This window comes from Filicampus tigris, chromosome 12, assembly GCF_054856515.1.
Source record: "Filicampus tigris isolate MCC_2025a chromosome 12, RoL_Ftig_1.0, whole genome shotgun sequence".
Taxonomy (NCBI): Eukaryota; Metazoa; Chordata; class Actinopteri; order Syngnathiformes; family Syngnathidae; genus Filicampus; species Filicampus tigris.
The window spans coordinates 2,525,739-2,540,000 of NC_141228.1; the positions used below are offsets into that span (position 1 = coordinate 2,525,739).

At 40.0% G+C, this 14,262-nt stretch overlaps 2 protein-coding genes across 5 annotated transcripts in view; both read right to left on the minus strand.

The window, feature by feature from the left end:
* Window positions 1-461: 461 nt before the first annotated feature.
* Window positions 462-8,162, minus strand: tm4sf1 (transmembrane 4 L six family member 1). Its single transcript, XM_086047913.1, has 4 exons — window positions 7,837-8,162; window positions 3,720-3,788; window positions 3,043-3,185; window positions 462-1,740 (listed from the first exon to the last, which is right to left on the minus strand). The coding sequence occupies exons 1-4, from the start codon at window positions 8,017-8,019 to the stop codon at window positions 1,542-1,544; spliced, it is 594 nt and encodes a 197-aa protein (XP_085904039.1). The 5' UTR covers window positions 8,020-8,162; the 3' UTR covers window positions 462-1,541.
* Window positions 8,163-12,987: 4,825 nt separating this feature from the next.
* LOC147138049 (uncharacterized) overlaps window positions 12,988-14,262 on the minus strand; it is a 28,744-nt gene continuing 27,469 nt past the window's right edge. For 2 of the 4 annotated variants that reach the window (XM_086047908.1, XM_086047912.1), the window contains 2 exons: window positions 13,787-13,942; window positions 13,177-13,644 (listed from right to left, as the gene is read on the minus strand). In XM_086047908.1, the coding sequence (XP_085904034.1) occupies window positions 13,797-13,942 (146 nt within the window). In that variant the 3' untranslated portion in view covers window positions 13,177-13,644; window positions 13,787-13,796. Of the gene's footprint in view, window positions 13,127-13,176; window positions 13,645-13,786; window positions 13,943-14,262 lie in introns of those variants that run through there. The other 2 variants (XM_086047909.1, XM_086047910.1) reach the window with 2 other exon arrangements.

Here is a 14,262-nt window from a genome sequence, read left to right on the forward strand (position 1 = left end):
GCCGCTGACAGATAACGAATGATGGACCAGCAAAATTTGGTAAAATGCCCACCTCTACACATTGGACTTCGGTCATTTGGACAATTTTGGACTATTATTATGTGTTTTTCAGCAAAAGTACAATTAATAAGCCATACAAACGAATTTGGGATTCGGTGGTTAAATGGTCAATGAATATGCAAACGCAGATTTGGCCTACGAGTCCAGGCTCACGTTTGGTAATTCTAGTAGTTCAATTTTAGTCAAGTGTTGTGGTTAGTTTTGACATTGTGAATGTCATTCCAAATGTGAAGATATGTCAGCAACAGTGCCAAACTGAATTTCTCTACATTGCTTCCGACAATAACTTGCCTCATGTTTTAATATATATGAGCGACCACCAAAGTTTGCCATCACTCTTGCGCTTCAGATGTGATTTCCTGAACAAAGAAAAACTCATGAGGGGAAAAAAAGATAAGATATCAGTTTGTCACATTTTATTTAATGTATTTAATTTCTGGCACATTTCATTGCTGATTTATTTATGTATTTATTTGTTTTGCAGGTGCTGCTGGGCTCTACCAATGAGTGTATGAAGACCTTTCACAAAGAAACACGACCACTTCATTTACTTTAGTACGGCTCGATAGTTTGAAATTGTGGAAATTCTTCAACCCAAACTCTGACCCAGAAATTGATTACAAAACAAAGCAGTTGGTGCCCCACCATGCATACACACTTGAAATGAAAATATTTTTTTAATTCAAGGCAGAACTAACAAAAATTATAAAAATATGTCACTAAAACACCTACACATACAGCATATATATATATATATATATATATATATATATATATATATATATATATATATATATATATATATATATATATATATATGTATATGTGTGTGTGTGTGTGTGTGTGTGTGTAAACATTTGTAAAGAAATATGCACAACAAAATACTTCAAAAATAGGGACAAATGTAAAAACAGACACATATTTTGTAACAGTGAACTTATGCTACAATACTTGATAGAACAAATACCTCCTACCACATCATAATAATATTGGCAAAAAAAGGCACATTGAAGTCAAACTGAGAAACACATGACTGCTTTTCACTCACTACAAAACATGTAGACAGCATTTTAAGTTTATTACTGAACTAATAAGAGTTTGATGATTGCATTGTGTTCATTTTCTCACATCAGTTTCTACGAGACTCTGCAAATTGAGAGCTTATGAAAATGAATTATACTATTATAATAACAGAAAGCAGTTGGACACAGAGTAGTCTTCTTAATCAATGTCTTTGAGCGCAACCTTTTAACAAAATATTATATATAGTGTTGGTAGACTTCACCAACCCAATACCTCAGATCATCATCCTTGTAGTACTTGTACAATCCATGGACTGCAAATATGTATTACATAATCTAAGTATTGATTCTGTGTGGTGTGCTAAAATAAATGCAACAATGAAGCTGAGCTGTGTGGCCTTCATTGTGTGAAATTTGCAAGTGTGTATTTAGGCATAAGTAAATATCATATGCTAGTGCCTAAGCATTCAAACTATACTCCTGCTTATAGCAACAAGGCCGACAGACAGCGTTGACTAAACCGCTGGCCAGTTGTAAGAGGCACAGGATGAACTCTAGTGCAGCCAGTCCCAAAAGCACACACAGAAGAGTCACGTTCCACTCGACAATGTGGAGTGGCTGAAGGCACAGCGACCACGTCTCTGACTGCAGCAGATACCTGAAACCGACAAGTAGTCAAGAAATTCAGGAGAAATGTAGGAACATAAACTGAAAAAATACACAAGGGAGTGCCTCTATTTTAAAATATAGTAGGACAAAGTTGAGGGTAGCTTAGTATTTTGTGGCATGTTTTTAAATGTAGGTGGTGTGGGCAGCTGGAAAAACTCCATCTCACCCGTGAGACAAATGAGGACAAGCAATATAGAAAATGGATGAATGGGTGGATTTAATACTGTTTTATATGTTGATCAATTGTTGTGGCTTTACGTAATGTTGTTTGATCCCAAAACTCAGACTTGACCATGACAATAAAGTTGCAGCACAACAGAAACCAAATTCACTTATACATGTTTATTTACAGTATATTATTCACAGCTGCTAATAACTGTCATTAGTTTTGTTCACCACTTCATTTGATGCAATAATCATATAGGGAACGTCAAGTGATGTAAATCCTACACACTATAGTAATTTACTGCAATTTAAAGAGGAAGTCAACCACAAAAGGTTCTTTACAGTAATATGTCTGTGCATATATCTATGCAGCAGCACTAGTTTAAACTTGATATTCTGAATAATATTATGTTTGTGGAATATGAAATAAGCAGCAAAATCCACCCATTTTTAGCCAACTCAGGAGGTGACCATTTTGTCACTTGCTGTGAACTGAAAATGACATCATAGGTGCTAAGGGCTCAGGTAACGGGCAATCACGGCTCAGCTTCAGAAGATAGGTGAGCTGTGATTGGTCGTTACCCGAACCCTGAACAACTGTGATGTCATTTTCGGTTGACAGTGACAAAATGGCCATCCCCTGAGATGGAAAAAAACGGATGGATTTTGCTGCTTAACTCATATCCCACAAATGCAATATTAATCTGAATGCTGTGCCCACAAATGCAATATTAATCTGAATGCTGTGTTTGGACTAGTGGAGGCGCATACAACATATTATTGTTAAGAACATTTTGGGGTTGACTTTTGCTTTATCAACCTGAAAGTAACCTGCTAATAGGGACAAACAATTTAAGTTGCATTATGATTAAGACTACAGTTAGTTATGTCACCACATCAGTTAGTTTATCGCCGTGTCCTGTGAAAAACACTTGTGTGCATTTTTAATTTTTTAAAAATTTTTACCTGAATGGGGTTTCTGCGTTACAGACATTCCAGTAACGTGAATCTTTTTTTTTTTTTTTACAAAATGGATATAGGTGTTTTTCACAGGACAGCGACGTTATGCTGGTTTATTAAGTAAAAAAACATATTAGCCTGAGTCATAATAGCAGTATCTTGCTACCTTCCACCTTGATCTGCGAAGGGGTATGACCACCCAAGAGAGGTGAAGCACTGAGGACCCTGCATCAAGGTGAGGCCTGAAATGACGAAGCAGTAGCTTGCCCCTACCAGGCCCACCACGGCAGCCAACACTGACCCACACATCTGGAGAGCAACGGGGATATCGAATTACTTGAATGCATTTAATCAAGGCACCATGGAGAGATAGCCATGAATTCCTGCTCTTTTTCATCCATTCATCCATCCATCCATCCATCCATCCATCCATCCATTATCCCTTTCACATTTGCAGAGGCTTTTTATTATTTCGTCAATGTCCAAAACAATTTGTTTATTATCAAACAAATATGAAGCGAGGCAGCTGCTCTTGACACAAACACATACACGCACACACACGCACACACACGCACACAAAAAGCAGCTGCGCATGTGGCTTGACTGTGTTCCAAGCTCCTTGTGTTGCATGTTAACCAACAAAGGGAGCCTTGTTTAATTATCATGGTTGGATTAGCATTAGCATACCACCTACCAAAGGGCGTAGGGTAATACTGTAGTTAGGCAACTGTTTAACAGGACGTGTTGTGTTTTGAGAAAAGAGGAACATGCAAAAAACATTCCATTTCCATACTGATGTTGTATAACAATAATGTGCAATGTGTTATTTGGTGAGTATTTTACCATCAAGCTCTCATTCCAGCAGCAACTACATTTTCCCAAAGTGATGAAGGTTATAGCTGGAACAAGCATCTAAAATATAAGAAAATAAAGTTGTCATTTGCCACACATACCAGAATAATTCTCTACTTCAATATTTCAGATAACAAAAAAAAAAGAAACAGGATGCAGTGTGGATGAGGGAGACAGATTGTGGCTCTCAAATGATATTTCTCAATTGATGAATGATGAGGATAATTTCATATTCCTTTTAGTTTTCCAAGGTTACTTGTCTGCCCTGTGTGTCGTCTCAATGCTCACAGGAAGTTCAATCACATCCTAAGAGAGGGAGTGACGTTCATTCCCAAAGTCTCCCTTTTTCCCAAGAACACACACACACGCACAAGCACAATCATGTCACAGTCAGTAACAGAGATTGAAAGGTCCCAAAAACTGTAGTAGGAGCAGAGAGGAAGATATTTTCCAATAGTAAGCGAATGGGACACAAACCATTTCAGACAACGCCGATTATGATTTTGAAAATGAAAAATCAGATCAATTGACACCTTCAAACCTTTTTTTGTTTGTTTATGCTTGTGTACTCATGTTTAAAATTGGTAACAAAATGTGATGAAGCACGTCTTGATTGGGAAAGACTTTTTTTTTTCTTTTAAGGAAACTTTGCTGCACTGGTCAACAATGTAAGTCTTGTGTGGGAAAATATAAGCTCTCATCTGTTTCTCTCCTTAAACCCAAACAAAGGGACCAGCTCAGTGGGAGCATAAACCCCACAGATCAGTACCATGTACACAGCAGAAAGATTAACTGTTTATTCACACACAACATCACTGTTCTCAGGGGACAAAAGGAAACATTTGCAGACCAAATGATACCCAAATAACTTTAGCATGCCCAAATAACTCAGCATATAAAATGTTGATCTATTTCAAGTACTTTCAGTAAATACTGTATCCCATTAGTGCATGCATCTTGTATCGCAACAACGATTTCTCAGTGAATATGGCACTTTAAGTAGCTGCTACTTTTGAGGAGTCAGGTCACTTGGATGGGGGAAAAAAAAGTGTTTGTTAAAGAGCAAGTCAACCCAAACATATTTCTTTCAAGAATATGTTCTATGCAGGCCCACTAGTTGAAACACGGCATTCTGATTAATATTGCTCAGATAACGATCAATCATGGCTCAGCTTCAGAAAAAAGGTGAGCTGTGATTGGTTGGTTTGTGATGTCATTTTCAGTGGACAGAAGTGACAAAATGTCCGCCCCCAGAAAAAAAAAAACGCTATTATTCCTCAAACGCAATATTTATTAGAATGGCTTGTTTTAACTACTGAGCCTGTATATAATATATTCTTGAAAAAAATATGTTTGGGTTGACTTTCCCTTTCAAGGCTGACCTGTTTTCTAAATCTGAGCCGTGATTGGTCGTTGTGAGCAGTTGTGATGTCATTTTTAGTCGACAGAAGACAAAATGGCCGCACCCAAAGATGGCTAAAAACGAGTGGATTAACACTTATTCCACAAATGCAATATTTATCTCAATGCTCTGTTTCAACCAGTGGGCCTGCATAGAACATAAGAAAAGAACATATTCTTATATGTTCTATGCAAAAAAAAAAAATGTTTGCGTTGACTTCCCCTTTAAATGCAGAGACAGGTTTCAAAGAAGTAGCTTGTTTTTAAAGGGACACTTGGGTGAGCTTAATACTGGCACATATACTAGGTTTGCATGTAAAAATGACATTATTACTAAAATGCCCACCTCAAAAGACTCTGTCGTGATTTAAGGGCTTTTTTTGTGATAAGTTTTACAACAATTTTCAGCTGCGCACGTCACGGGAGGGAGCCAAGCGTGGTAATATTGCTCGCTTTGTCAGTTCTGTTGTCTAAAACAGTGACTGATCTCCACCAAAATGCAAAGGCACATTACTACTCTTGTCCACTTCAACCTGCGAAAGTATAAAAGTGTTCTGCACAATAGTTTGAATTTATTGACATAAAACGTGATCTCATCATGATCACCTCCACAAAATCAAAAATACTGTAGCGATTGCTCCTCCACTTTCACAAGCTGAAGCGGACAAGAGCATGAATGCGCACACGAACCCCGACTGGTTATATTTCGGACATTTAGCGACGCTAAACTCGTGTCAACTCTCAGGAGAGAGACGGCGGCTTGCAGCAGCAGCAGGCAGATTGGAGCTTAACGCCCCGCTCTTCCCTCCCCGGCTAAAGATAGGATAATGGGACGGCTAATAGCAACAACTAGCTTCAGGTCGTTAAAACAAAAGGTGTTAGCACAACAACATTAGCTCCTTACTTTGTGTCCAGCCTGCGTCGATTTTTAAGTCACGGGGTTGCCTCCCAAGCAGTCGCGTGCATTGTCAGACAGAGAGCCGTCAGAGAGTGAGGTAAGCCCTCATCGAACAAGCATCAATGTTCAGCGAACAAAATGTTCCAGCGAGGCTGACTCCACAACCGAGTGTGGCAGCATTGGAACGTACCTTTTCGGCTGTTTACGTTCCAAATTGCACGGCGTGTTGTCGGTCGAGAAAATGGGGCCATTCCTCATTCAAATAAATATGCACATCTACTCATTTCCACTTCAGTCTCTGTAAATATCCTGACTGGTGTTAACTGCCTTGCTCATCCTAACTATGATCAGCAAAGAAGCAGTGTTTTTTTTTGTGTTTTTTTTTAAGCAAAGAAGCAGTGTGCGCTGGTCCCAGCCTATGTAGCTCTGCTCACTTCCACATTTCCTCGTTCTCATATAAATCAGCCACGGAGAGGTTAATCCTTTTGATATGTTGAAGTGGGAATTAATAGGGATGTCCACATAAATTTTGGTGCCAATTGATCACCGTTTTTGGACGTTATAAGCAATGAAAGTACAATGATTTCCAATGGAGGGTTTGGAATAAGTTACTCCCGTGAACAGGGATGCAACGGTAGGGGGCGCGGCCATTCTCCTCATTAACAAGGGACGTTATTCATGGAGTCACTTATTTCCTAATTTCTCGAAAATTAATGGATAAAATCGAAAATGACAACTCTTTTCATTTTCCTGATCAAACAATATATAAAATGAACTTGTTAGTGAAAACATGGCCATCCCGGCCCCACCGTCCCTTTAATATTTTGCAGATCTGAGGAATGATGTCATTGATTGATTGTCCATCCATCCATCGATTATCTATATCGCTTATCCTCACAAGGGTCGCGGGGCGCGCTGGAGCCTATCCCAGCTTTCTTCGGGCAGTAGGCGGGGGACACCCTGAATTGGTTGCCAGCCAATCGCAGGGCACACAAAGACAAACATCCGCACTCACAATCACACCTAGGGGCAATTTAGACAGTCCAATCAACTTACCATGCATGTTTTTGGAATGTGGGAGGAAACCGGAGTACCCGGAGAAAACCCACGCAGGCACGGGGAGAACATGCAAACTCCACACAGGGAGGCCGGAGCTGGGATCGAACCCACGACCTCTAAACTGTGAGGCGGACGTGCTAACCAGATTGATTGTCAATTTATGATAACTGATCACAGAGTTTACATAAATATAAAATATCAGCAGCGATTGGCCGGCGACCAATTCGGGTTTCCCTTGCCTACTGCCCGAAGACTGCTGGGATAGGCTCCAGCACTCCCCGTGACCCTTGTGAGGATAAGCGGTATAGATAATGGATGGATGGATAAAATATCAGCCGATCCAATCCAACCAATCAGATTTGTATATAGTCAAGTTTCTATTCTGATGGGGAAATGAAACATGAAGCCTTCTACCTATTTGACAACAAGTACAGTATTTTACTATGGCACCAATTACCTGTTATATCTATCAACCATTGTTTTTTTTCCCCCTAAAATTGAAACACACACCAACATGAGGTTTGGGACATTCAAAATTAGTTTACCTACTAGCCCCAGTGTTAAATTGGAAAGTTTTATCACAGCATAATGTATTTGTTACACTTCAAAATTGTTGTCCTTTGTAACGCGCATTGAAGTGCTGAAAATCAAACTACCAAATATAATTCCTTCTTCATGATCTAAAGATCACATCTTATTGATGACTTAAAAGAAGTTGTGCTTTTTTTTTGTTTGTTTGTCTCCACTTACCAGCAGTCCTCCACCACCCAGTCCACCAAAGTACCAGATGTAGCTGGCCAGGCGCCCCTGCTCGATGTATGTCATTACTCCCAGTGGAAACAAGAGGAGCAGATTGGCCAGGATGCAACAGAGGGCCAGAGGTAACAAAGCCAGGCCCAAAGACCTGGCGAAGCCCACTGAACAACACATCATTCCACCGAAAAATAAAGAATAAACAAAAACACACAACTGCAAGAAGGAGACGGCAAAATTGGAGCGGACAGGGAGGCGAGTGGCGAAAGAATGTAAGGATCGGTCCGAGCAGCTGGCTGGGGTGTCAGGAAGCAAGCATACGTGGTTGAGAGCCTGTGAGTTGGACAGATAATCCTTCCCTTCAGAGGCACTTAGACTACTGAACAACATAGGCCAGGAAACACACACGCACACAGGAAACAAGCTGACCAATAGCTGCATGGAGCTATGAAAGCAGGATGAAAACATAACTGTAGATGTGTTTGTAGCTTTAAGTCACTTTTTGCAACTAGCAAACATTCCAAAAGACGGCCCGGCTTCAACCATCAGGTTACTTTACAGTTGTGTGACGATTTAGGATCTTGTAAACTGACGGGAGTGAAGTACATCAGAATTAGCTATGCTTGTTTACTCAATTACAATTTCAAAACTGAAAATGAAATTTCAACCACATCTTAAAATACAGTATGAGAACCTTTTTCAAATTAAGTATTTTTGGTGCGTGCACTATTACCTAATATGTGCATTTCCCTCTAGATTGGAGTTGCACAATTAGTCAGTAGGTGACTACAAGGCAAAACACCACTGCATGACCTTTAATATCACCATGTCAGAAAGTTGAAACACTCGTGGAGTGTAGTTATGCTTTACAGGGGTTGAAAGGGGCGATTTACAGTTGCCTCATAATCCGAGTAGAACGCACCACATCCAGATAAACTGCACAGTAATACGGAAGCCCTACATGCTGCCGTAAGAAGCCCTGTTAACCGGGGTTATTAACAGGTGGAACAAAACACATGGCTCTTTATAAAACCTTGGTAGTTGGGAGATGTAAGTAGATCAACATGGAAGCTAAGTCCAACATAACACGTCAAACAACATGCTTCCCAATCAGAAAAGTGTTTTTCACACAAAAGTGCAAAAGGAGGTTCCACACAGGCAAATTTGGGGGAAGAAAAGACCTGAATGCAATGCAAATACATGTGAATTATAAATTTTAACTCATTCACTTGTGTATAATGTGTGTGTAGACCGTGAACGTTGGAAGTGTTATGAAGATCCATCCTGCAGTGGATAGACAGTGGTTGAGATATACACACACACATATATACACATATATATATACATATACATATATATATATATATATATATATATATATATATATATATATGCAATGTGGGTACTCCAGTTTCCTCCCACACTCCATAAACATGCATGCTAGGTTAATTGCAACATATATATATTAGGGATGGGACGAGACAAAAAGCCCACGAGACGAGATGTCTCACGGAGATTGAGTCCGCGGAGATTGAGTCCGCGAGAACGAGACGAGACGAGATTTTTGCTAAATTTTGAATATAAAAAAATACCTGTAATTTTTTCAGTTTAAAAAATGTTTTTTATCAAACAGACTGCAAGAAAATTAATCATCTAGCTCTAAAGTGCAAATGCAAACAGTGGCAATAACAGCTAAAGCTGAGATCTGTCCTCTTACTGAATACTTTGACAAAATCCAACTGTGCTCGTGGGGCAGTAACTCAATTGTATATAATGTTTTATGTTAATTTATTGGCTTTTTTGATTTATATTTTATATATTCGTTAATATTTATTGATATATTGACTAATAGATGTATCACTGCCTCTTATTGTTTTTTTCTTTATTGTATTGTTTTTAAAGTGCTTTGTTACAGCTCTAGCTGTTATGAAATGCGCTATATAAATAAAATTGTATTGTATTGTAGAGTTCAACTTGTTTCTCAGTTGATCTTCAACAAGAGGAATGTCACTGCGTCTGTGTCAAGATTTCTGCAACTCGTCGTAGTTCTGGGCTTCTCAGAGCTGCAGATACGGCACCCAGCTGCTCTAGATCACGAGCCATCATGTCCAAAGAGTTGTTCTAGTGCGTGATTATGTCCATAATTAGTTTGTGCTCGGGCATATCGAACTGTCTTTATTTAGACGTCAAAAGTGCTGTTGCTGTTGAGCATCGGTGAAAAAAAAGAAACTATACGCTTGACACGTCTAAACAAACATGATACGCGGCCAACTTTGGACCAGCTGCACTAGCGTTGCGTTCATTGCCTGCACGATAAGCACTTAATGTGTGGCTCAAAGCCAGCCTCACGTATAGCCACATCCATGTTGCGAGCGTTGTCGGTCACAACAGCGACTCCGTGATTTGGCCTCGGAAGTTGCCATTCGGTGACAGCTCCTTTTAGGACATCTACTATATTCACCCGGGCTCCAAAACACCGTCAAAAGAAAATAGATGCTATGCAGGGATGGGAGGGTTTCAGATTTCCGCTATTTGCGGACCTATGCCACGCAAATCGCTGGGGTCCACTGTGCAGTAAGGGCTGAGAGCCACAAGAAGACATCATGCCATATCACCAATGATAGAACTTCTTTCAACGCTTCATTTCCTTGTGTCTGGGGTATTTCAATGCACTGTGGCAATTGGTGCTGAACTTCCCCAGAGCAGTTTTTCAGGTGTGTTTTCCTAAGTTTTAAATGAAGTATAAAGCAAGATGGGCATCCAATTACCACACACTCTGGGTAAATTAAACCAAACAAATGGCTTCAATGCGGTTGCTGGCTTCCTTCAAATTATCGGGCATCATAGTGTTTTTTTCTGTATCTCAAAAATACTGTGTTTGTCTCCTACTTCCAATTGTGCTTGTGCTGCTCACACAAATTTTCTGGGGTGAAAATCATCAGAAGTACCTAAATTGCAAAACCCTCTTAAATAAAGCAGTCTCCACCACTTTTACACCAGATGTTAATGATGCAGGCAATCCGTTAAAGTGAGTGAATAATCTATTTAGCTCCCATTATTTGGGATTTTAGTATTCCAGGGCCTTTGTGTCAAAGATGATCACTGCTGGTCCTAACACATTAAAATCTGATGTATATTTCAGGTCTAATTCCCCATACTAATCTCATATTTCGAATGTAAGAGTTGAAAAGAATGTCATAATGGTTGATAGAAACATCATGAAAAAGGGTAAATGTTACGGTAAATCTTTCCATTTACATCTGAACAAAGTTGGTGGGGCAATTTATTTTTGTTCATTTCTAATTCTTTCAACGCACTGAATGACAAGTCATAAAATCTGTCAACATTAGTATACTGAACACATGAGAATGGGATCAGATTAGTTTGAAACGGACAAAAGCATTACAACATAAGTTTCCATTCGTTCAGGTATCCAGCTTTCACTTTAAATTGATTCTTTCCATTTTCCACTGATCATCCTGTTTAGAGTCACTAGGAGGGCTTGCTTAACATCATCCAAAAGTGGAGATCTTGCAGTTCGTCATAAGCGTACTTTGCGTGTGCTGATCTCCTGCACGGACTCCAGCAAGTCCGTTATTGCTGTGTTGAATTCAAAGGGAATGAGGGGAGCCGCTTCGATTACCCGCAAATAAGGTCAGCTGTGTTCAGTCCCACAATGGCGCAAACGCCCATTTCTAACTGCGCCCAATTACAAAAATGCCAAGAGAAAGAAAGCACCACCGTTCGACTGCACTTTGTGCTAGACTTGCGCTGGGCATGAAAATAGGGCCCAAAGTCTTAAGGCTAGGTTCACACCGTAGGTCTTAATGATCAATTCAGATTTTTGGAAAAAAAACGCAGATTTTTTTGTGTAAGCGTTCCTATTACATTATAAATGCGACCTTGGTCTTTCCCGTATGTGAACATAATGCGTCCATAAAGTGACCCACATGCACAGAAGAAGAGATGACGTCACTGTGTTTACGGAAGTGTGGTCCAGCGAGTCGGTGCATTTCGACAGTGGAGAGATTCTGCCATGATTGAGATTACATTTGGTCTTGTTTCCGCATGTGTTTTTTGTCTTCTTGGCTAGGTTTTGTTTCCACTTGTTCTTGTCATCCTGGTCCCTTGTGTTAACCAATCAGCTCCCTCCAAACATTTGTGTCTTGTCCAGGTGTTCCTTGTTAACTCGTCAGTTTGCTTGTATTTAGTTCCTTGCTTTCTGTCAGTCTTTGTCACTGTCATTTTTTGTTTCTCCTGGTGGTGTGTCTTGTTTCCTGGTGTTTCTTTGTTACTTTGAGTTTTGGATTTTTCAGGACTTTGTTTATGCTATTTCTTTGTTAATAAATATTTTGTTCAATACGCCTTGCTTCTCCTGCCCCCCTGCATTTGGGTCCTCTACCACGCAACAATGACAGATTCTGTAGGAGGTACAGTATTAGGGTATTATAATTCGAAATTATGAGCTGAGGCTTTTCGATCTCATTACATGGAGACGTCACTAAAGATGACGTCACATCATAACCGCGTGTAAAAAAAAAAAAAAAAAAAAATCAACCAATTTGAACCGCGGCTGAATAACTACTATCACCATAAATGTCTACTTTATGCTTAATGTTTCAGGTGAGATTAAATTAAAGTCAAACAAAGTCAATACTGTTACAGCTTTGCAGATCTCCCCGTCCCAGCACAATCCATGCGCCCACGTGGAGCATATTTTGGGTTCCTGACAATCAATGTCAGATATATGCCACCTGGCGGTTCAGACTGCGGTTGCATTGCAAAAAATCCGATACGTATCCGATCTAGGACCACATATAAAAGTGGTCCAGGTCACATTTGAAAAAATCGGAATTGAGCCGTTCAGACTCATAAAAAAAAAAAAATCAGATACAGGTTGCATATGGACAAAAAAATATGATCTGGGTAGCATTTGCCTGCGGTGTGAACCTAAATCAACCAAATATGCATACTTTTGGAATATAAGAGGAAGGCCTAGACAACTTCCAAACTCCACTTACAATGGACAGAGGTGAGATTTGAACCCATAACCTCTCAACTTTGAAGCACAAATGCCACATGTATCACCATGATGGCACAAATTTTCCAGTTCAAATGGTTGACTATCTAGAGCTACTTACTAGTACTCACCAAGCCATCATAGGATCTAGTGCTGCTCAAGGACCGCAGGTGTGAATGTGAGTGTGAAGGGTTGTCTATGTCTCTGTTCTCTGTGACTACTTGGTGATCAGCATGTAGTCTGTTGCAGGCTTCAGATTTTCAGTATCTATCAGTAGATAATGGCTGAATATTTAATAATGTCCACAGAGCAAACGTCATTTGCAGCATGCGCACTAGTTCAAAATGAGAACTTAGATTTATGATGATACAATGTGTTTGGTAAAACTGTTTATTGAATTGATCAGTTTCTGTTTTACATTTCACACTATAGCACTCAAATAGAAAAAAAAGCTCATCAGGTGACGTATTTTTTCAATATATTTCAAGACAATTTTCACACATGCACACACACACAAATCTAATACTGTAATCTAGTCACATATGTACCCCTAAATTGTCTGCGTTTTGACAATGGCAAACATCAAATCGTAGTTCACGGTTCCAATTCTCAGCTGGCAGACTAAAATTTCAACAAAGACCATCTGTGATTTTTAAACTATAGCCTCTTTTACACAGGCCAGATAAGCATATTCACTCAGTTTTTCTATATCACCATCTTGTGCGTTCGGTACTGATGTTGGAAGTGGCGTTGAAGTTGAGCGTAGTATGAGTACCAGAGGTTTACTGAGGCGGAAAGAAAAGGCAAAGTGATTAAATTTACTCTACTGCCTCTGATGTGGTAATTCACCAGCAGTGTGAAATTGGCATAAATCTTAAGTTGTTTCAGTGGGCGAATGAATGAGCTCATTGTTTCCTAGCAAGTTACCTGAAGCAGTCTAGAATCCCATAGCACACCCATCTGATCGAGGGTCTGATCCTGCCCACAACACCCTGGTTGGATGATAACTGTGACTGGCAGATGGATTCCACCAATCCCCTAATGTGATGATCTGCCCCCTCCCAAACTGAGATCTCTTGTGACCTGGGTTTATGAACAGGAAAAAAAAAAAACATAAAAACCTTGACTAGGGCTGCCGGACATCAAGCAGTATAATGGCCATTTAAAAATGCCATGTCACATTCACATTCACCCTACACCCTGCAAATATGAAGCGAGATGCAGCTGGCTGTCACTAAGCTGTGTCCAGGGGCGGTGTGGCAATTAGGAATTTCGGGACAACCCCTGCATAGCTACAGCCAACTTGGTATAAGTTGGATGTCTTAACGTCAGAGCTGGGCAGTCCGTCTTTGGGCCGGAACGGTCGGACCCTCCGGCACGGCTGGATGCCCATTTTTGGGGCG